The 23,167-nt window shown below is 37.4% G+C and overlaps 1 protein-coding gene across 3 annotated transcripts in view; it reads left to right on the plus strand.

Moving 5' to 3' along the window:
• LOC6047586 (ribosomal protein S6 kinase 2 beta) overlaps positions 1-18,817 on the plus strand; it is a 60,106-nt gene extending 41,289 nt beyond the window's left edge. For all 3 annotated transcript variants that reach the window (XM_038261658.1, XM_038261657.1, XM_038261659.1), the window contains 7 exons: positions 9,349-9,702; positions 9,769-10,077; positions 16,088-16,249; positions 16,313-16,635; positions 16,707-16,992; positions 17,289-17,864; positions 17,930-18,817. In XM_038261658.1, the coding sequence (XP_038117586.1) occupies positions 9,349-9,702; positions 9,769-10,077; positions 16,088-16,249; positions 16,313-16,635; positions 16,707-16,992; positions 17,289-17,864; positions 17,930-18,304 (2,385 nt within the window). In that variant the 3' untranslated portion in view covers positions 18,305-18,817. The remainder of the gene's footprint in view (positions 1-9,348; positions 9,703-9,768; positions 10,078-16,087; positions 16,250-16,312; positions 16,636-16,706; positions 16,993-17,288; positions 17,865-17,929) is intronic.
• Positions 18,818-23,167: the final 4,350 nt, after the last annotated feature.

Here is a 23,167-nt window from a genome sequence, read left to right on the forward strand (position 1 = left end):
AGGACCTTCCAACAAGTTTGAATCCAGTTCTGAGTTCAATGACACGAAGAAGATAAGCAGTCGATGATTTTAGAAATCCAGACTCATATCCCAGGCGGGGAATGAAGTTTAAACTTTGTTTTCACTTTCGGATGGCTGTTTTTGCACCTTTTCCGAAAAGATACTGTGCTCTTCGCCAAGATAATCCAGTTCCCAGAAGTGGCAAAGGATTTACCAGGAAGGATTCTTGTAAGTGTGATACCCATAGGAGAGATTAGTGTATTTTCGCCACCATCAAGTTTTATTGACAAACATTGGATGATGTTTAACTGTATTGAACCAACAAAAATGTTAAATGTACATAACAAATCATCAAATTGATTTGACCCAGACGGTGATAGCTGCCTAGTTTCCCCTTTGAACCAACTCGTCCTGATCCCTTTCGCGAGGGAGAAGGTTTCATAACACGGAATCTGATTTAAGTCTTCGCCGTCTCTGTGGTTCTGTGGGGTGTGCACGTGCCAATTTCCTCCGCCCAGGGGAAAATTGAATCATGATGGGATTCCAAATATCAATTGTTCCGGCTCGATGGGGCTTTTTATCCGATCGCAGGAAATAATTTCGGATGGGAAGCTCACATACACAACCGGCTCCGTGGCTTAATGGTTACGGCTTCTGTCTTCCAATAGAAGGTTCAGGGATCAAATCCCGGTCGGTACCTTTGAAATTTGGAATCAGGAATTTGAATATGAATAAAAACTAAAATGAATCAGGTGGGATTCGAACTCACACCTTTGGATTGGTGGTGGTCTGGGACGCTAAGCAGTCGGCCATCAGAAGGTTTACACTCTAGTATTGAATTGATCCGTAGTGTTGAAACAAGTTATCTCTTCTTCTTATATTATTAAATACGCGCTGATCCCTGATTTGCCTGAGGGGATTGGAAGTCTAAATATAGATCGAGTTTCCTTCAGATGCTTGCTTCTATGTTTAGGCGGGGCTGAACAATGCCCAGCGACCTCGGAATTGGACCGCAAGGAGCTCTGTCATTCTGAAACGGGTCGTTGGAAGCAGCGCGAGGGCTATCACCACCTAATACCCGGGACTGAAATAAGTTGTATCAGCATTCGGCATATACAAAAGTCTGATACAAACTATACTTTCCCATAATTTCGCTACCGGTTAGCGGGTATTGGATTGGACCACACACACACACACACATGGAGGGAAGCTCACATACACACTCACACATAACACAATTTTGGGCGGGAATGTATTTTACGATGTGATGGCACGAGAAAACCACGTGGACAATCAATATTCCCACAGCAACCTGTGTCCACTTTTATTGGCGCGCGAAACCACCTGTGTGTGACACAGACCACCAGAAAGACCACGCAGTCTGACCATGATTGTCCGTTTGGGAACGCGGTTTGCTGCCGTGCAGAGCTTGTTACTACTTTGCCAACAAGTGTGCGATGGAAATGTAAAGCGGATTGTGCGTGATGAGTACCTCTAAAAGTTTATGATTGCATATTTTCCCCGGGACGGTGCTTGAAACAATTTGTGCTGATGTGAAAATTAGTTTTGAAACAAATTATTGATTGCAACTAGGGTGGTCGACGGTTTATGGTTGATTTAATTTTATTATTATCAACGTTATTTTTTTGAAGAAAGATGTTGCAATGACATATTTTTTTATTCAATCGTATTAATTAACTTATGCGTCATTCGTTATGAAGGCTGTACACAATAATGATGTCATGTATTTTTTTCCAGAACAAATAAAACGTCATTTAACGAAATTTAAATGTGTTGCATAGGTTAGAATGGACCGAACTACGCAGCATAGCGGTAACGCTTACGTCTCGTAAACGGTAGATCGTGGTTCAAATTCCGGATCGGACCAACACAACTGGTGATCGTTCCCCTTCTGGATTCGATTCAAAGATCAAAATTGGTTTTGGTGGTATAAAAAAAATCTTGTTCTAATCAATGTTGTAACTTTGCCGTGAACTGTCATGAGAGCAAGTACACAGCAAAAAATCCGATGGTAAAATCGCATGCAAAAGCATGCACATCACCTTGGTGAAAATAAACACTTAATATTACACACTGCATGTACAATTTTTGCAAACACAAAAAAAGTTGCAACCGACGGGATTCAATCCCAGCACCAACAGTAAGGACTGGCGCCTTAGCCCACTCGGCCATCAGACCGATGAAAAGCTGTAACGATAAACGCATACATGAGCTTGACTTTTCGGTCAAGTAGGTTTCCTATACCGATGGGCTACATATTTCAGGGTGTAAAATCACATAAAATTGCATAAAATAATGCAATATTTATTTTACACCCAGGCCTTTTACACGCAGCTGGATTACTACTTTTTTAACTGTGTAGGATAGACTATTTATTTACAGGTTTTGACCTTTTGAAATGATACTACGGATTTACTTTGATTTGGTTTTTATCAAAAGTTGATATAATTGTTTGAATAAAAATATCTATATATATTTTTTCCTTTTTTAAAACAGTATTACTAATGATCTAATTGACGTAATCAATTCAATTTGCACACTTTTAATTTTAAGTTTTGAAGAAAAACAGTGACTATTAATTCTCGCTTACATTTTCAAAAGGTTCTATGTACATAGGAATCCCATGCCGCATTGGTTATTCTAAAAAAAGTAACGGTTTCCAAGAATTTTCAAGGCATTAGTTAAAGCAATGTTTAATAAATCTTTTTAATGACAAGAAGTACATGTAAGGCTACCAACTGTACGGATTTTTTCCTTACCATACGGATTTTCGAACCTCTTCGCGGATTTTTAACAGGCCGGATTTTTTGTAGGGAATTTTACGCATAATACGGATTTGTACGGAATTTTAACAACTTTTTAATCATTGAATTGCTTTTTGATTTGGTCGAAGCTTTTGTTAACTAGAAATTTTTATTTTTCTGTGAGTTTAATTAATAAGGGAGAGTTTTCCTGGGTTTCCTCAATTCAAACTTAATTATCAATAATTCTAGAGTTTTTTAACTATTGTCTTTCATATGTTGATAGGATCTTTTGAAAAAAAAAAAAAACTCTATTTATCCATTTCCAAAGGCTTTCTAAAACTTGTTAAAACATTTGAACATTTGAATTAACAAATCTGGAGTTTTTTTTAAGGTCCTATAAACTGTTGTGTTTCACATGTTATAGGACCTTTTCAATAAAAAAAAAACTCTGGAAAAGTGTTCGTGAAAACATTAAGAACGATATTATTCGTAAAAACAAACTTAACATTTCGTAAACTTTTAAACGTTTAACAAAAAATAATGATTTGATTAAAATCACGGTTTATTTTATGAATACTTTTAAACGTGCAAGTCATAAGCACTCTGATAGCATTTGTGAAATTTGTGAGCTGTAAAAACGACTTAATTTATCTAAACCATTCATTGACAGTTTTTGTTACAGCGGTATACGCACTTCGGAAGGAACGGATCAAGAAAAAAATCAAATGGGCAGCAGCGGCAACGCAAGCAAGTCAGAGAGGGTTAAGAAAAGCCCCAAGAAATCGCTCCCTCTCCTTTGTTCTGCTGTTCGTGAAGCTGTTTCTTGACCCCTTTCCTTCCGATCTGCATACTAGCCTTACACCATGGTGTCATATCGGCAAAGTGTACGGATTTTTGCTCAGCAAGAGTTGGTAGCCTTAAGAGGCAGTATTTGTAGATTCTGCTCGGTTTGTTCTAGAGGTCGTATCGAGTTGCTCCGATTTGGATGAAACTTTCAGCGTTTGTTTGTCTATGCATGAGATGAACTCATGCCAAATATGAGCCCTCTACGACAAAGGGAAATGGGGTAAAACGGGCATTGAAGTTTGAGGTCCAAAACACATGAAAATTCTTAAAATTGCTCTAATTTCCGTAAAACTTCATCAATTCCAACTCTCTTAGATGCATTCGAAAGGTCTTTTGAAGCCCTTCAAAATGTGCTATAGACATCCAGGATTGGTTTGACTTTTTCTCATAGCTTTTGCAAAAAAAAATTGATTTTTTTAAAACATTAATAACTTTTGGCAACAGCCTCCAACACCCATACTCCCATAAGTCAAAAGTTAGGGAATTTCATGGACTATAAGCTTACGGTATTAACTTTTTGGCCAATCGCAGTTTTTCTCATAGTTTTTCGATTTTTCTAGAACAAACATTTTACAACGTTAGTTTTTGCTCTGTAGGCCTCCATAACGGCACTTTTTGGTCTCAATTTTGACATATTCGGAATCCTCAGAAAATTTTACATTAGATTGAGGTGTTGCAATTTTGAATTTGATTGGAAAAAATGCCATTTAGAATTAATTAAAATATTATTTAGAATTTTGTCGGATTAGGGGTAAACAAGTTTTCGCCTACTTGATACAGCATTTGACGTATTGATCATAGGGTAAATAAGATCTATTTCTTTTTTCAAAAATGTTTTATTTAATTATTTTTTAAATCAAAATTACAACTCCAATACTTCTAACTTACGTGAAATTGACCGAGGAGTCCGAATATGACAAAATTGAGACCAAAAAGTGCCGTCTTCTTGGCCTACAGGGCAAAAACTAACGTTGTAAAATGTTTGTTCTAGAAAAACCGAAAAACTATGAGAAAAACTACGATTGGCCAAAAAGTTAAAACCGTAGGCTTATAGTCCATGAAATTCCCTAACTTTTGACCTACGGGAGTATGGGTGTTGGAGGCTGTTGCCAAAAGTTATTAAGGTTTTAAAAAAATCAATTTTTTTTTGCAAAAGCTATGAGAAAAAGTCAAACCAATCCTGGATGTCTATAGCACATTTTGAAGGGCTTCAAAAGACCTTTCGAGTGCATCTAAGAGAGTTGGAATTGATGAAGTTTTACGGAAATGCGAGCAATTTTAAGATTTTTCATGTGTTTTGGACCTCCAACTTCAATGCCCGTTTTACCCCACTTCCCTTTGTCGTAGAGGGCTCATATTTGGCATGAGTTCATCTCATGCATAGACAAACAAACGCTGAAAGTTTCATCCAAATCGGAGCACCTCGATACGACCTGTTTCACATCGGTGAAAAACTCGCTCTTAAGTACATGGATATCAGGATGGTCAAAATCCGGACGCCCCGTGGTTCTTCCCCTTGAGTTCAAAGATTGACCTATAAGGGAGCGTTCTTTTATTACGTAACGCAAAAATTTGGATTTTCACCACCTTCCCTTCTTCATAACAACATTTCCAAACATTTTATTTTGTATGCAGCGTAACATGGCCTTCGAACCCCCTCCTCCCGCCTTTACTGCGTTACTTAAAAAATGAACGATCCCTAAAAAAAAACAAATCAAATTATTCGCTCTACAGCATAGCCTTGGCGTTCTCGATTGCGAGATTCCTACTCGAAACTAGGTGTCCGAAGGCTTGATTGCTGAGCTCTTCTTACACCTAAGCTTCCATCCACCCCGGGATTCGAACTGACGACCTTTGGATTGTTAGTCCAACTGCCTACCAGCGACTCCACCGAGACATGACCCAGGTAGACGACTCCTACACAGCAAATAAAGTTGTAATCCAGCTGCGTGTAAAAGGCCTGGGTGTAAAATATATTTTGCATTATTTTATGAAATTCGGTTTAATATTACACCCTGAAATATGTAGCCCCATATGGGAAACCTACTTAACCGAAATGTCAAGCGCACATTCTCGTTTATCCTTTCCATTTTTCATCGGTCTGATGGCCGAGCGGGCTAAGGCGCCAGTCCTATCTGTTGGTGCTGGGTTTGAGTCCCCTCGGTTGCAACTATTTTTTTGTGTTTGCAAAAATTGTACATGCAGCGTGTAATATTAAGTGTCTTTTTTTGAAGAAAGTGATGTGCATGCTTTTGCATGCGATTTTACCATCGGATTTTTTGCTGTGTACACCTGGACTGAGCTAACGACCTCTCTTGGTTAGTCTGGGGACAACATTTACTTCTCCGTCCGACGGAACAAATCTCTTCTCGAAAAATGCCACCGGAACCGTCTGGGATCGAACCCAGGACGATCTCTATCTAGGCTAAATTACAAATTTTAGCTGATTCTGACCACGGCAATCTTCGAAATTTATAGAGAAAAGCTACTGTTTCGGTTGTTAAGCTGTGGTGGACAAAAAATTTGTTGAGTCATTTTTTGATTTCAGAGGGTAGCACGAAATTTTACCACCCTAATGGACATTGTGTGACAAACCTCAGTACAAACGGTTCAATAATCTTTAGTTCTTTCTCCGCTAACACATAAAGCATTTGCTGTGTTCCCTCTTTGATTTGCGCGAATCTTTGTTCTAAGGTGTGATTTTGGTCTCAGATCAAGATTTTGAGTTTCATTTTTCGATATGGTGACGGAGGGCCGGTACGAATTCTTTTAATTTTGAACATGCGAAAATTAAGTGTTTTTCATTTATTTGAAGTTCAAAACTTTTTTCCCTGGGCTTTGCCATAATGAGTGTCATAGGTTTGATGCTTGTTTGGCAAAGAGTATGATTTGATTCGATGTGGAATTAAAATAGAAGTGTTCAGTATATTGCTGAAGCTTCCATTTTTACACATGGACACCACTTCATGCTGCGAGAACCCACTTTGGCGTAGTCTCAGGGCTTAATCGATGGCCGGTAAGCTGTCATCGAGACAAGGAGGTTCTCTGATAGTGGAAATATCACATTTGTACAATGAACCGCTACATATGTGATTTTTCCCTATCTTAATGTGGGTGTCAGGTTAGGATGCGGGTTTAAAAAAATAGTGTTTGTAGAATTTAGGATTTTAACTATAAATATCAACTTTTTATACTTTGCCTTTAGTTATTTAGGGACAAAATTATTAACAGTGAATTTAGTAATTCTATCAGAATCAAGTAGCATAAAAACCATTCTGATTTGTCAAAATTTCCATAGAGTCTCGATCAATCAATAGTGAAATGATATCGGACTAAATTCGTTGATCTGTTGAACTAACGGTTGTCGGATTATGATTGTATCGACCATTGTTGCGAATCGAGGATCTACTGGAATTCTGACGAACAAATGGTCGTCTCTTTTTCAATTGACGACTTGTAAAATATCAATTGTTATTTTTTTTTGTTTTTTAAAAGAAGCCAGACAGGTTTTAAAAGAAACGTTTTTTTTGGTTAATAATTAAAATGTCGGGGATTTGAGATAAGAGTAGCTTTCGGATAGGTTGCTTTAAATCTTGTATTCAATTCAAGTTAGGTAGTTATCCGCAAATGAATATTTGGACTTATATGAATAATTGAACATTTTGGACTTATGAATAACACCCAACTGTGCATTTATTCTAGAGTCAGATCCATACAGCGTCAGAGTTTATTTGGTCGAAGTGTACTAATTCATTGGCAGATCTGGTTCTAGTTGTAATGTACGACAAGACTACTGACGGACGTGACAGGACGAGGGCCCAGTTTAGAGGTTTCGACATGAACGATGTGCGGCTGGATCACCCTCCTAAAAAAAAAAAAAAAAAAAAAAAAATTAAGTTCAAAACTTTTTGTTGCGAATGAATTTAGCTGAAGTTTGGGATAATCATAAGAAACTATCTCAAGATTAAATACTCAAAATATGCAACTAGTCCGATCAATTTTTTTGAAGATATCGTCAAAATAGTGAGTGTCGGTCAAAATCACATTTTTTACGAAAATGTCAATTACTTTGAAATGATAATAGGTAGCGAATTGATGAGTGAATGATTGTAGACATTCCGATCTGCTTATGCTGAAAATTTCATGAGGTTTGGTCGAAATACGAGCGAAAATCAACAATTTGAATTTGAAGTTAGGTTTGACAAATCGGACGATGTCATATACTTTTGACCAGTACTGTATGTAACTGAGGGAAAGAGATTAATAGGTGAAGAAGAGACGGGTAAGAGGTGGATTAGTTCAAGGAATTTTGGATTTATTAGAATAACTCTCTTGTGATTGTTTTTGTTCTTGGAAAAAATCTTTTTTTTTTCAATGCATGCAAGTTCAGCATAAGAGCATGTCGGAAAAATATAAAAAAATATGATATTTTCGCCTTGCTTGGCCTTGGACACGGCATGATTTTTGTAGCACTCGCTAAACATCTGTTTCAGGTCCAGGTTTGGGTTGCACGTTCATTTCTTGATCATACGAATGTTTTTCTAGGCGGATTGGCACACTTAAATTCTTTTTAACCTTGTTTCGGCAGACAGGCACGGAAGCGCATAAGCATCTCTCGGAAATACGTCGTGTAGCTTTCACCACAATTTGCGCACTTGATACGCGATTTGAGTTGCTGGGCGTTTTACTTGAAGACCGCACCGTATTCAATTGAACATCCGAAAACTGTTTGTGATGTTGTTTACAGCAATTTGAAAATAAAAAAAAAACAACAAAAGGAAATTGTTAGGCAAAGTTATATTAGTCAAAGGTACCCAGCCCATATTCATGAATGACAATCTAAACTAGACCTCGTCACTCGATATGGTCCCTAGATGCATCAGCAAGGCGGCGGTGGCCTTGTTTTCATCTTCAAGCAACTCGCACACCAAAAATGGAACAGTCTAGAAAAGGATGCTGTGGTCGTGTGAAAATCCGAGAAAGCGTACCGCACCACATTTATGTTTCCGTGGTGACGGATTCTCGTGCCGATTGTGTGGCCTGAATTTATGCTTCTCTAATTGGAAAGTATGCGCGGATGTGGGGGAAAACGTTGCAACATATTTATAGCGACCGGGGTGGGTCCACGAGGTCTGCCCGCCAATGTTGCGTTGGCGATGTTGATAATTGCGGCTTAATTATTTGATTGGCTTTGCGAAGTTTTACCTCCTTTCGATGGAAAATCAATGGGTTCATTGAGAGCAATTGATTGCAATTGGGTTTTTGGAAATGAACTGGGTTCGAGGAACTAAAGGTTGACATTTGATTTCATGGGTCAATTGGGTACAGAGAATTTTCTATCATACGTGAAGGATCCGTAATTTAGAGTGAGGAAAATGTGATTTAATGCTCGATTTTCCCACGTTTTTGTCAAGCACAGCCCTCCGCTTCTTGGGCAAACAGCCACAAAGTCCCTCGGCATCACACATTAGCAGATGTTGACTCCAACTCCCGAGTATTGGCAAACATTTCAATGTGGCAAATTGCGCGTGTATTTGCTTTAATTCATGCTTAATTTCGCTTTGCAATGTTTGGCTTTTGTTGGGAGTTTCGTTTCTTTCCCCCTCGTTAGAACATGGCTATTCGGAATGTTTTCGCAAGTTTGTTGCATGCTCAGCGGGATTTGGGAGAACTCTTCTCCAGTATCTCGAGCATTTCTGCCAATTTGACTAACGCTGCTCTCTTCTTTTCCTTGCAGTCGTCCTCGCAGGATAATGTCGAGATGGTCGTCGACGAGGGATACGATGCGTTGCTCGGCCAGCCAACTTTGCCCCAGCTGGATCCGGGTGGCCAAATGCACCAGCAGCATCAGTACCACCTGCCACACCCCCACCTCGAGGACCAGGACGTCGAAGCGATGGACCTCGACCCGGCCCGGCCAGACGGGGACGAGCAGGAGTACGACATCCGGGATGTGGTCCGCGAGGGTCACGAAAAAGCCGACCCGTCCCAGTTCGAGCTGCTCAAGGTGCTCGGCGAGGGCTCGTTTGGCAAGGTGTTTCTAGTTAGGAAAATTGTTGGCAAAGACGCGGGCACGCTGTACGCGATGAAGGTACGGAGAAATAATTGTCCTCTTGTTACCAACATTCACCATCCCTCTCGTCTCATCCAAACGTAGGTGCTGAAGAAGGCTACCCTGAAGGTGAAGGACCGGGTCCGCAGCACCAACGAGCGCAACATCCTGGCCGACGTGGGCCACGCGTTCATCGTGAAGCTGCACTACGCGTTCCAGACGCCCGGCAAGCTGTACCTCATACTGGACTTTCTGCGCGGGGGTGATTTGTTCACGCGGCTGAGCAAGGAGGTGATGTTCACCGAGGAGGACGTCAAGTTCTACCTGGCGGAGCTGGCGCTGGCCCTGAACCACCTGCACGGGCTGGGCATTATTTATCGCGACCTGAAGCCGGAGAACATTCTGCTGGATCAGGTAACAATCGTCACTGTTTTTAGTATACACAGTAAAAAAACATAAAGCATCTAGGAAGAGATACTTCTTATGTCAATTTGTTTTTTTTTTTGTAATTTTACCTCTGAAAATGTGTAATTTTACCACTTGTCTGGGGTAATGTAATTTTTTTCAGTCCAAACAAAAGAGGTTATATTCAACCTTCCAAAATTACAAAATACAATTACTTCGTACTCCCGATATAAATGTGTTTTATAGTTTTTGATTTACTCTGTTTTAATTGTACTACAAATATTTAAGATGTATTTTTTCAATGGTTTAAAATTTACTAAATATATTTCCTATATGATCATTTGACATTTTTGCTCCATAAGAGCCATTCTCTACCAAAACCGGAAATGGATTTTATTTGAATTTTTTGATTTGGCTCAAACTTTGTGGGCCTTCCCTATCACCAAATAAACTATTTTGTGTGATTGGTTCATCCATACAAGTCTCCAAACAATTTTGGCTGCTGTCCATACAAAAATGGTATGTTGTAGGCAAGTTGTAGGTATTGTTGAGGACTTTTGAGAAAAAAGTAGGTACACGGATTTTTTTTTTGCAGATTTTTTAATCAACTATTTTTTCACTAAGACTCAATTTCCCAAAATACGTATTTTTTGATTTTCGAGATTTTTTGATATGTTTTAGGGGACAAAAATCCGCAACTTTTGAGCCATAGAGAAACAAGGTAAAAAAATCTACCGCAGAGTTATGAATTTTTGAAAAATAGTGATTTTTGGAAAAAAAACGAAGTTTCATGCAAAATCAAGTTTGACATTATTTTTTAATGCAAAATTGAATTTGCAATCGAAAAGTAGGGGAAATATACCCATTTTAATCACACTAAGCCGTCTTTACAGATTTTTTGATAAAGGGCTCCGTTTTCAAGATATAGCCACCGAAAGTTTGATTTTAGTAAAATATTTGCAGTTTTTCAATTTTTAAAAATAGTGACCATGAGTGACCGTTTCTAAAAATATATTTTTTTTGAAAAGTTCAGAAAATTTGCTATAAAATTGATTGATTGATTGATTGTTTGTTTATTTGATCAATTTGCCTTGGACAGGAAAAGCCACTAGAATGCTGGCATAAAAACCTGCTTCTTTTCGGTTAAAAAAATACAATAAATAAATACAATTATAAAGTTAATAATGAACTGCGGCTGAAGACAGAACTCCATCGGTGGAAACCTTTACAGGAGTTCGGAACTGGCTGTTACGGGCTGGAAAGAAAATAAAAGAAAAAAAGAACCTACGAGATGAATGTGGCAAATGAAAATATAGAATGGACAACTGTATCGGAACAATAAAGGAAACATGAAGTAATAGTTATAAAATATTGTTTAACTTAAAATGTCAATGGATTTAATAAGTTTCTCAACTATTTCAGGTTGAGCTAGATACAATTTCAAACGATCTTTGAAAATGCTTAGGGATGAACATAAGCCAAATTTATTAAAAAAGAAATTGAAGTAATTAGCACCTTTGTCTAAGAGATATTGAAGATTGGACCTCGGGTTGCTGAGATAAAGCCGCTTTAAGAAAAAGAAACACGAAAATCGAAGTTTTCTTAATCTCACCAAAACAACCCACCATTTTCTAATGACCATATCTCAGCAAATAATGGTCCGATTTTCAATTTTAATGCATGAAATATTCGTGAAATTTTCCGATCTTTTCGAAAAAAAATATTTTGAAATTTTTTAAATCAAGACTAGCATTTTAAATGGGCGTAATATTCAATGTTTGGCCCTTTTAAAATGTTAGTATTGATTTAAATTCAATTTTGCATTAAAAAATAATGTCAAACTTGTTTTTGCATACAACTTATTTTTTTTTCCAAAAATCACTGTTTTTTTTTCAAAAATTCATAACTCGGCGGCAGATTTTTTGACCATGTTTCTCTATGGCTCAAAAATTGCGGATTTTTGTCCCCTAAAACATATCAAAAAATCTCGAAAATCAAAAAATACGTATTTTGGGAAATTGAGTTTTAGTGAAAAAAAAGTTGATAATTTTTTTTCCGTGTGCCTATTTTTTCCCATAAGTCCTCAACAATACCTACAACTTTGCCCAAGACACCAAATTGATCAGAAAATTCTCTAAAAAGTTACAGCTGTTTGAATATTTACATACCATTTTTGTATGGACAGCAGCCAAAATTGTATGGAGACTTTTATGGGTGAACCAATGACGCAAAATAGCTTATTTCTGGAGTTTTTTTTGAAAAGGACCAATAAACCAAATTTTCAGTTTTTGCTTTTTGGGTGTTTTTCAATACCCCTGACTCAAGGCGGTTCTAAAAACACCCAAAAAACAAAAACTGGAAATTTGGTTTATTGGACCTTTTCAAAAAAAAAAAAAAAAAACTCCAGATTTGGTCATAGGGAAGGCCCCCACAAAGTTTAAGTCAAATAAAAATATACAAAAAATAAAAATGTTCGAAATCGACCGATTTCGTAGAGAGTTGCTCATGTACTCTGGTAAATCATACGAAGCAGTATTGATTAGGCTACAGATTAGGATTGCGCAAAATCTGATACCGAAGTTATAACTTGAGTTATAATTAAAAAAAAAACGGTGCTTAATCCGCTTTTAGGTGGTTGGTGCCTTCCTCACATTCATTTAGTACATCGTCTCTCATGTACTATCTTGTTACACGCCGTATCTTTTTACAAAAGATTGGTCACAAAATCGCTCTCTAGTTAAATAATTTGAGCTTCATTACCCATTTCTTCTGATAGGATTTTTGAAAAATTTGAAATCGAATGAAGACAGAACGGTCCAAATCTGTTCGACCAGTCCGGAGATAATCGAGTGCATTTTTTTGGGAGCATGGGCTCACAGACATACACACGCACATACATTTGTTCATTTTTTTGAAACTGAGTCGATAGGTATACGTGAAAGTGGGTCTACGGGGTCGAATCGAGCAGTTCGTTTTTCGAGTGATTTTATAGCCTTTCCTCAGTAAAGTGAGGAAGGCTTAAAAATAGGTTTTCGTTGGGTTTTCGGCAAAATAAAATCGTTTAAATTTTTTATATTTAATTCAGATGAAATATCAAATTTGCTGTTGATTTTTTTTAGAATAAGGTGCTACGTTTTTTAGGCATTTTTAAGGGTGCACCCTGGAAGTTGTTGTCAAAAACTATCAAAAAATCTATTTTTTCAACATTTTTTAGTTTAAAACTGCTGTAACTACACAAGGATTGGACTTGTGGTCAAAATGGAGACTTTTATATAAAATTGTCTGGAGAATCGATTCCTGTATTCCCGTAAATTTTGGCGTTTTGAGCACTTTTCAAAAACAATGGAAGGAAAAAAGGATTGATACCTAAGAGCATGCAATGGCACTGATCTTGTTGCGTGCTCTTCGGTTGACGTCCACGTAAGGAACATCCTGGAAGGAGCGCAACTAGCTACATCCGTAGTTCTGTTAGATCATCCGAATTATCTTGATCAGAACAGTATAGCTCTGGTTCCTTGAAAGAGTCCTATTTTCTTACCTGCACGTTGGCTTGGTTTTCATGATGACCTAGCTGGTGGCCTGTGGAAACGGATCGTAAACCTTTGACCACCGCGGGTCAGAGTCGAGACGGCTGAAAGAAAGGGGTGCGACAATGTGGGAAAGAGAAGTAATTTGTGATTGTAGACGGTATTGTTTTGATTCGCAGTATGTTGAGTCAACTGCTGTGGATGTACCTGAAACATCGCACAACGGGGTTTCTCTTCTCTCCAATCTTAGCTACCACCTAACTCCTTTTTTATTTTGCTCTGCTGATTCTCACTTCTTCACTTATTCGTCTTTTTAATATCCATCATTTGATTTTGATTTTACTTATCTCTCAAAGCTTTTCTACTCGTTTTTACCAACTGTAACAAACATTGTTTCTTTTTCTTAAAAATATACTTTTCCTTAATGTTTTAGTAAAATCAAGTCTATTTATCTTTTGCCTAATCTTTTTTGATTTTATTGCGAATTTATTTACTTGAATAATTCTTCATCTGTCCTATAAATTATCATTACCATAATCTAAGATTGTTTTTTTTATCTCTATTTATTAACTATTGTCTTATTTTACATCTACTACATCCAGCTTCTCATTTTTATTCTTTAAAATACAATCATTATGCTCTTACTATTGATTCTTGATTTTTTATAAGATATATTCTCTTTTATTGTCTATTGTTTTCAATCTTCACCCTTTTTCAAACAAGTGAGGTTTGAGCCCTTGCTCAATTTATGGAATGGTTAAAGTATTAACACAAATATACTAATGTACTTTTGATAAACTTTTATAACATGCTCAGGACCAAAAATTGAAACAAAACACCGCGACAAAAGAAATAGCAACAGATAAACACGACTCAACACTAGGAAAGATTTCAGGAGAAAACAATACACAGTAAATAACAACTAGTTTTTGAATTCAAACTAAAAATAAAACAGTTTTTGCTTTAATGAAAGTTGGTAGGTACACTATAGGAGTGGCAGTGCGTGGCCGAATGGTTACGCTGTCCGCTTTGTAAGCGGATGATTCTGGGTTCGATTCCCATCTGCTGCAAACTTCCATCGGATGAGGAAGTAAAATGTCGGTCCCGGCCTTGGTTGTTAGGTCGTTAAGTCATTCCAGGTGTAGGAGTCGCCTCCATGCCATAAGTACAAACAACACACCAAACCAAGCCTATTCCGGTGGAATCTCTGGCGGCGGTTGGACTCGCAATCCAAAGGTCGTCAGTTCAAACACTGGGGTGGAAGGTTCCTTGGAGTAAAAAGAGGTTTGGGTGCTCTCCCCATTCAAGCCTTCGGACTCCTAGGCAGGCTTGCCACAAATACAGATTTTTCAGCACAGACCCGAAACACAAACGAATTTTTTTTACAGTTAAAATAAATTTGAGCAGTTTTTGTTAAATTGGCCAAAAAGATAAACATTGTTAGCATCTTTTGGCATGTTCAGTTTTTGGTAAGAATATTATTCTTTAAAGTTATACTCGATTGAGTGTTTGGTATGTGCCAAAAAAATCTGTATTTGTGGCAAGCCTGCTCCTAGGTTCGAGCAGAAACTTGCAATAGAGACCACAAAAGACCCGGGGGTCGTTAATGTGGATGGTTTGATTTTGAGGTACACTATAGATGGTTAGGCGCTTATACTTACATTAAACCCTACGTAATGTACCACCCCCGGCCTAGTTAGAATGCGTAACCGGAAAAGAAGGTGTGCATGCCTGGCACGAACACTCAAAGCGTGTTCTAGTGTGTTGCTCGTACTGACTCAGAGCAAGGGTGAGATGTAGGTGTAAGGGCAGTGCGTGTTCGTCGGGAACCTGGTGCATAAGATCGGTCAAGGCCCGTTCTTACACTGAAAATTGCTGATTGCGAATCTTATAACAAAAACTGAATTATTAATAATAACATGCATTCATGGCGGCCTTTAGCATCCTCCTGTTTTAAATAGTTTCGCATTAGTTTTATTGTAAAGAGGCCATCAATGAACCAGGCAGAAATTTTCTTTTAAAAATCAGACCACACGAACAGTTGACGTTTTTAAGAAGACAAGGGAAATCCTCCTCGGTATCCCCAAAGCTTCGCGTTGAGTTGGTCGGTTTTTGGGAAAGTAAAACGCCTAGGTATGCTCAAAACATGCGTTACAACCAATTGCATAATGCGATTAAAAGGGGTAACAATTTATTCTCAAGTTTTGACTATTTCTGAAAAAAATGCTCATTGCCGGGAGATTCAAATATGTTTAAAATTAACAAAAACTATTTAAAACGTTACAGTTGAGGATTTCTAAACCAGCTCAGATATGGTTAAAGCAAGGAAATGAGGCTAAGAAAAATGTACTCTGGACAGGAAATTGGTTTCCTTAGAAATGTCTAGCATCTTAGATAGAGAGTACACGGCACCATTTGTCCTTTCTTCCTGCAAGAGGACAGCACCACTTATCACCGCTATTTTTTTTCTTCTTTTACTTCTATCTTTCCAGGACGGTCACATAGCTTTAACGGACTTTGGTCTGTCGAAACAACCGCTGGATGGTTCCAAAACGTACAGCTTCTGCGGCACGGTCGAGTACATGGCACCGGAGGTGGTCAACCGGAAGGGACACACATTCGCCGCCGACTGGTGGTCGTTTGGCGTTTTGATGGTTTGTTTGATTTTCTTACTAGTTGTTACACAAACAAAATGATTGATTTTCTTTTTTTTTTAGTTTGAAATGCTGACGGGTAACTTGCCTTTCCACGGCAGCAACCGGAACGACACGATGAACCAGATTCTAAAAACGAAACTGGGCATGCCGGAGAACCTGAGCCCGGAGGCGCAAAGTTTGCTGCGGGCGCTGTTCAAGCGCAATCCCCAGAACCGGTTGGGCGTGGGACCGAACGGAATCGAGGACATCAAACGGCACGAATTCTTCGCCAACGTCGACTGGACCGGGTTCGAGCGGAAGGAGGTACGCCCACCGTTCATTCCGGCCGTGTCGCGCGACGAGGCGTTCTACTTCGACACGGAGTACACCAACAAGTCGCCAAAGTGAGTCCGTCTTGGGGGGGAATTTATTTCGAGGGTGGATCAAATTATAAACTGTACCTTTTTTTTTGCAGGGATTCTCCGGGTGGGCCGGTTAGCGCAAGTGCGCACGAAATATTCCGCGGCTTTAGCTTTGTCGCGCCCGGGCTGCTGGAAGATACGCCCAACTTTGCCAACGGAACCGGGAGCCTGATGAACCAGCAGCCGACCACGCGGTCACCGTTTTCGAACGAGATTCCGGGCGTCAAGCCGGGAGCCTTTGCCGACGAGTACTCGCTGATGCAGGAGCTGGGCCGGGGAACGTTCTCGATATGCCGGCTTTGCGAGAGTCGATCCACGCGGAAGCACTACGCGGTTAAGGTGGGTGGTTGATTGATGTTTGTTTTTGAAGGGAATGATCGTATTTTGTTTTGTTTTTGCAAGAGGAAAAGCTCATATCTTTAGCAGATGCCGTTTTCACTATTTATATAAACAAATCAATTTACGAAACTTTTGATAGTTGTTGATAATTTCTCTTCTGAATTCTGGGGAGAATATTAATATTCTTCAAAAGTGTTCCCTCAGGAACTGCAATTTCTTAGTGACGTAGTGATGATGATATATTTATCACAAAGGAAATCTGAAACAAAATAACGATTTTTTGCATTCATTTTCAGATCATCGACAAATCCAGCCACGATTGCCGCGAGGAGGTGGAAATCCTGCTCCGGTACAGCAACCACCCGAACATTGTCTCTCTGTACGGCGTTCACGAGGATCCGTCGTACGTGTACCTGGTGATGGAACTGCTCAAGGGTGGCGAGCTGCTTGACCGAATCCTAGCCATCCAGTACATGACCGAGGTCGAAGCGAGTGCCGTCCTCAAGACGGTCGTTTCGTCCGTGGCGTACCTGCACGAGCACGGCGTCGTCCATCGCGATCTGAAGCCTTCCAACCTGCTGTACGCGTCGGTCAATCACACGCCCGAATCGCTCAAGTTGTGCGATCTGGGCTTCGCCAAGCAGCTGCGGGCGGACAACGGCCTGCTGATGACGCCCTGCTATACGGCGAACTTTGTCGCTCCGGAAGTGTTGAAGAAACAGGGCTACGATCTGGCGTGCGACATCTGGTCGCTGGGCGTGCTGCTGTACATCATGCTGGACGGGAAGACGCCGTTCGCTAGCACGCCAAACGACTCGCCTGACATGATTCTGGCCCGGATAGGTTCCGGCAAGGTTGACCTGGAGACGGGAGTGAGTGCGCTTGAACGAATTGTGTCAAAAAGCGTGATTTCTAAACCAATTTGTTCATTTCTCAGAAATGGCCCAGCATATCGGAGGAGGTGAAGGAGCTGCTGCGGCAGATGTTGCACATTGCGCCCCAGCGGAGGCCAACGGCGGCCCAAATTCTGCGCCATCCGTGGTTGTCGCGCTCGCGGTTACTGTACAACCAGCCGGGAATGCAGCACCAGGCGCAGCAGACGGGACTGATGGGACTCACGACGACGACGACGACGACGATGGCGGGCATCGTTCCGGCTTCGGAGTACCCGCCGGCGGAGAATCCCGAAGCAATCAAGGGGGCGGTGCACGCGACGTTCCGCGCGATTGCCTCACCGCAGGCGGCCAACCTCGGCCCCGTCGGAATGTCCGATCTGGCGCGGCGAAGAAAGGACAAGATGAACCACTCGTAAGTTCCGGGCTCCCGGTTGTGTGCGTGAGTGCGTGTGAGCCGGCTGTGTGTCTACATGCGTTTTTGCGTGTATATTCGATGTGTTGTGTGTGTGTGTGTGTGTTGGTGGATTGTGTAAAATGTGTGTATTTTTGGAGGGGATTCGGATCGATCCGGGCAAATGTTACTATTTTTTCCCTGCTCGGCTGGCAAAGTCTGGAGAACCTCTCGGAATGGGGTGGAAATCTGTCACTTCCAGCAGCACGTTAAAACACTCGAAGAAAAAAGAAAGAAAGCAGTTCTACCTTTGGTATGAAATTGCTGGCTAATTGTGTAGGATATTTTATCAACCTAACTAATAGAAAACTTGTATCAGAAATAGGAGGCAAATGTTATCGCTTTTGTGTAACTAATTTTACTAGGTTGACTGGTGAAAAAAAAATGTGTATACAAATTAAGTTAACACTACACTTAGTACAATCGATGAACACAATCAATTCGGTTACTGAAATGCAGCTTATCTTTCTTTTAAACAGCTCCACAAATATTTTTATTTGAGAAAAAACTACACTTTCATAAAGTGGACATGCATTTAGTATTTTGATTGTTTTTATCTAAATATTGCTAGCAGATGGAGTATATCAATGTTGTAAATCGAGGACGCGATGACGCGTTTGTCGATAATATTATCGTCTTCGTTATTATTCAGTAAAATGCCAAGACAAATTTTGCTTCGGGAATTTTGTATTTTTGGAATATTAGAATTTTAGAATTTTAGAATTTTAGAATTTTAGAATTTTAGAATTTTAGAATTTTAGAATTTTAGAATTTTAGAATTTTAGAATTTTAGAATTTTAGAATTTTAGAATTTTAGAATTTTAGAATTTTAGAATTTTAGAATTTTAGAATTTTAGAATTTTAAATTTTAGAATTTTAGAATTTTAGAATTTTAGAATTTTAGAATTTTAGAATTTTAGAATTTTAGAATTTTAGAATTTTAGAATTTTAGAATTTTAGAATTTTAGAATTTTAGAATTTTAGAATTTTAGAATTTTAGAATTTTAGAATTTTAGAATTTTAAAATTTTAGAATTTTAGAATTTTAGAATTTTAGAATCTTAGAATTTTAGAATTTTAGAATTTTAGAATTTTAGAATCTTAGAATTTTAGAATTTTAGAATTTTAGAATTTTAGAATTTTAGAATTTTAGAATTTTAGAATTTTAGAATTTTAGAATTTTAGAATTTTAGAATTTTAGAATTTTAGAATTTTAGAATTTTAGAATTTTAGAATTTTAGAATTTTAGAATTTTAGAATTTTAGAATTTTAGAATTTTAAAATTTTAGAATTTTAGAATTTTAGAATTTTAAATTTTAGAATTTTAGAATTTTAGAATTTTAGAATTTTAGAATTTTAGAATTTTAGAATTTTAGAATTTTAGAATTTTAGAATTTTAGAATTTTAGAATTTTAGAATTTTAGAATTTTAGAATTTTAGAATTTTAGAATTTTAGAATTTTAGAATTTTAGAATTTTAGATTTTTAGTTTTTTTGAATACAAAATTATTTAAACGTTTATAATTTTCAATCGTTTAAACTTCATTTCGTGACCCTTTTTTGACCGTTTTTTTTTTAGTTTTGCCTTTTTGGCTAGCTGCGTACATGCCTTTGATGTAGGTTTGTTTTTATTAGAAAAACTAGTTTTTTTTTGTAAAAAAAAACACATAAACTGTGTGAAAATGCACACTTCAATTGGCAGCTTTAATTGGTAAATTTGGAAAATTTTAGTATACAATATTAGCTATTTTTAAAGACTTTGAGTGTTCAAATGGCAAATACGGTATTTTGTGATTCTTTTTGATATGCCAAAGTGTAAAAAATTCATTATTTCCCAAAAAATGTTCTGTGAATCTTAACGTTATCGCCGATTGAATATTCGTGGATCGACGAAGATAATAATATTATCGATAAAACGAATATTGTTTTCTGAGAGATTAACCATACTTTGTCGAAGGACTCAAATATCATATTCCATTCAAATACACGAGCCTTTTGAAGATTGATACGAAAAATAAACAGTAAAGTTATTCTTGTGTGAAAATCGTTAATTTCAATCTGCGATAAGTGTTCTGAGATTCTTGCTTAACGTTACTCCACTGCTAGCACGGCCCTATCCAAATTAGAACTTTATTTTCTCTGCTGGTCTTTTGAATCCTACAAATGTGAAAACACAAAAACAAAATAATAAAAAAAACAAAGGTTGAAAATACACTCGTACATACACAACAAACTGCTGTCGAAGCTGTTCGTAGCAACGCTCTGTATTGTATTCTCGCACTGTTTAGCGTTATCATTGAATGCTTTTGGATGTACCACACCACAGCTCTGTCGCTTAAAGCAGCTTACCGCAAAAGGGGTAAGAATACAAAAACACTTGAAAAAAAAAACAAACAAAACATACACTAAAAAGTTCAATTAATCTTTCAATATTGTAAGCTAGCGAAACGTAAGTCACACAAATCTATTGTTCAAATATAAAAATAAGAGAGAAACAAAAAAAAAACAAATAAAAAAATCGTGTCTGGCCGGAAAGAGCGAAGAAAGAAAAAAAAAACAAGAAGATTACAAACTTCACTATATTTACAATAATAATTGTGCCATTGAACGCGACATACAAAGGTAATGCAGAGTACTAACAAAATGAAGTTAAGAAAATAAAATAAAACAGCATTAAATATACCAAAACGAAGGTTTTAAGGCAAGTCTATTTGCCAGCCATAAAGCGATCAAGCGCGGATTAGAAGGATTTAGGTGTGTTTGGATAAATACTACTATCGGATTTGAACGTATCATAAATGAGCATATTTGAAGTTTCATGTGATAAAACTGAAGGCATGTTATTTTGATTATATATTTTTTTTGTCTAGATTTCGACGTTATCTAGGATTATTCCGTTTTTAATCTGTTTATGGTAGATGAACTCTATCCCTGTGTCATACAAATCGGAGATGGTGAATAGTAAATATTAAGTTTGTTTTAAATTAAAGTGATTATGTTTGTTTAAACTTTCCGCTAAGATTTATTATGTTGTTATTGTAGGTACAATCGCGACCCCTCTTTGGTCGTATATTATAAAGCTAGCACATTTACTTCAAAATGCAAAATCGAATGATTTTTTTCAAGTAGTATTATTATTGGGAACGATTCTAGAACATATTTCACTTAATACAGTTATTTCAATTTACACAAAAAATAATGCTATCCTACAGCGCTAAGTTTAATATATATTATATATTGAGAAAGAATAACAAAGAATCTATAATAAAGCATACTATAAAACAAAACCGTTTGTTTCAATCCAACAAACTTTAACACATTTTGGCTTTTTAGGGAAGGAAATTTTCATCCACAAAAGTCACGATGAAACATTCTCCGGATTAGTGTTTTGTTTAATTATGTTTTTCTGTTTATGCCATTGCAAATATTCTCCAAAGTTTATGACGATTTTTGAATCGGGCCGAAAAATCAGGGGGCTAAATAAATATATATTCAAATTTTTAATGGTAATAGAAGTCTAATCAACTAAAACAATTCGAAAGGCATTTACACTGGACTTTCGTCAGAGGAGAGGACATAACCTTCAAAACAAATTAGCAACTGCCTAAGAATAAAAAAAAACAAGATTTATCAAACTATTTGAAATTGTACTTGTTGTAATTGTTTTATTTTTCTAAAATTTTGATTCGCTGATGAAAATCTACAAATACAAACAAATTTCTCAGTTTCTAAATTACAGTCCTTTATTTTCCTCTAACTATCTCCCATCTATTAGCAATTTCGAAGGTTATTTTTACATTTTTTTCCTTCTCTGTTCAATTCGTTCTCCTTAGTACCAGTAAACACTTCCCCCACTTCGAACAAAATTTGATTTGATTAAATCAGCTGTTGAAAGGTAGTCCATATCGCAGCTCAGGATAACAACTGCACCAATGCAATTGTTAAAGCAACATAATAAATGAATTGAGTTGAATTAAATGACAATCCAAACATGATTTTCCGAAGCCTCGATTATCCGAAGTTAGATTATCCAAAGGTTTGGACAAAAAAAAAAAAGATTTAACATAATTTATTTAGTTTTTGTTAGTTTTGACGAGATAAAGGGATCCTAGGATGGCCTTGATTAGCCCCTGTAGTTTATGGACAACCCAGAAGGTCTCAATCAAAGTAACCATTGAGTTCCTATACATAAAAACCGATTTGTATGATGATATTGCTCTATAAATGTACTGAATTTCTCCTTTTTCAGTACAAAGTAAAAAAAATCTTAAAATGGACGGCATTTAAAAATCCCTGCATAGAATATTTTGGGAGTTACAAATCCTGAAAGGGGACATCTTAAACTGACTTTCCCCATCAAAACATTTTAGGTACATTCAAATTCAATAATAAGTTCGTTCAGGCCAACCGTGCACCATCTCTGATTTAAAAATTCATGATCACTTAAGAGTAACTCAAGCTCGAAAATCAAAAATAAGCCAGCGAAAAAATTTTTTTTTTGTTATTCAATTATCCGAACTGAAATGTGAACAAGGCCTTGGGATAATCGAGTCTGAACGGTTTTGCCATTGAGGGTTAATTAAAGGTATATATATATATATATATATTTTTTTTTAAATTTCAATGATAAAGCTAATGTTCGTCTCAGATTTTTTAAGAGCTCCCTGCAATTTTGAGAATCGAAAAGAAACAAAAAGTGTAGACAGTTTTATAAGCTACCTATTTGGAAAAATATATAATTCAAAAATTAAAATTTCATAAGGTCTCCCTGTAAGTATAGTTTGACGCTAACACTCCTTTCTGGGTTAGCAAAGGTACATCTTGTTTATT

The sequence above is a fragment of the Culex quinquefasciatus genome, chromosome 3 (genome assembly GCF_015732765.1).
Source record: "Culex quinquefasciatus strain JHB chromosome 3, VPISU_Cqui_1.0_pri_paternal, whole genome shotgun sequence".
Classification (NCBI taxonomy): domain Eukaryota; kingdom Metazoa; phylum Arthropoda; class Insecta; order Diptera; family Culicidae; genus Culex; species Culex quinquefasciatus.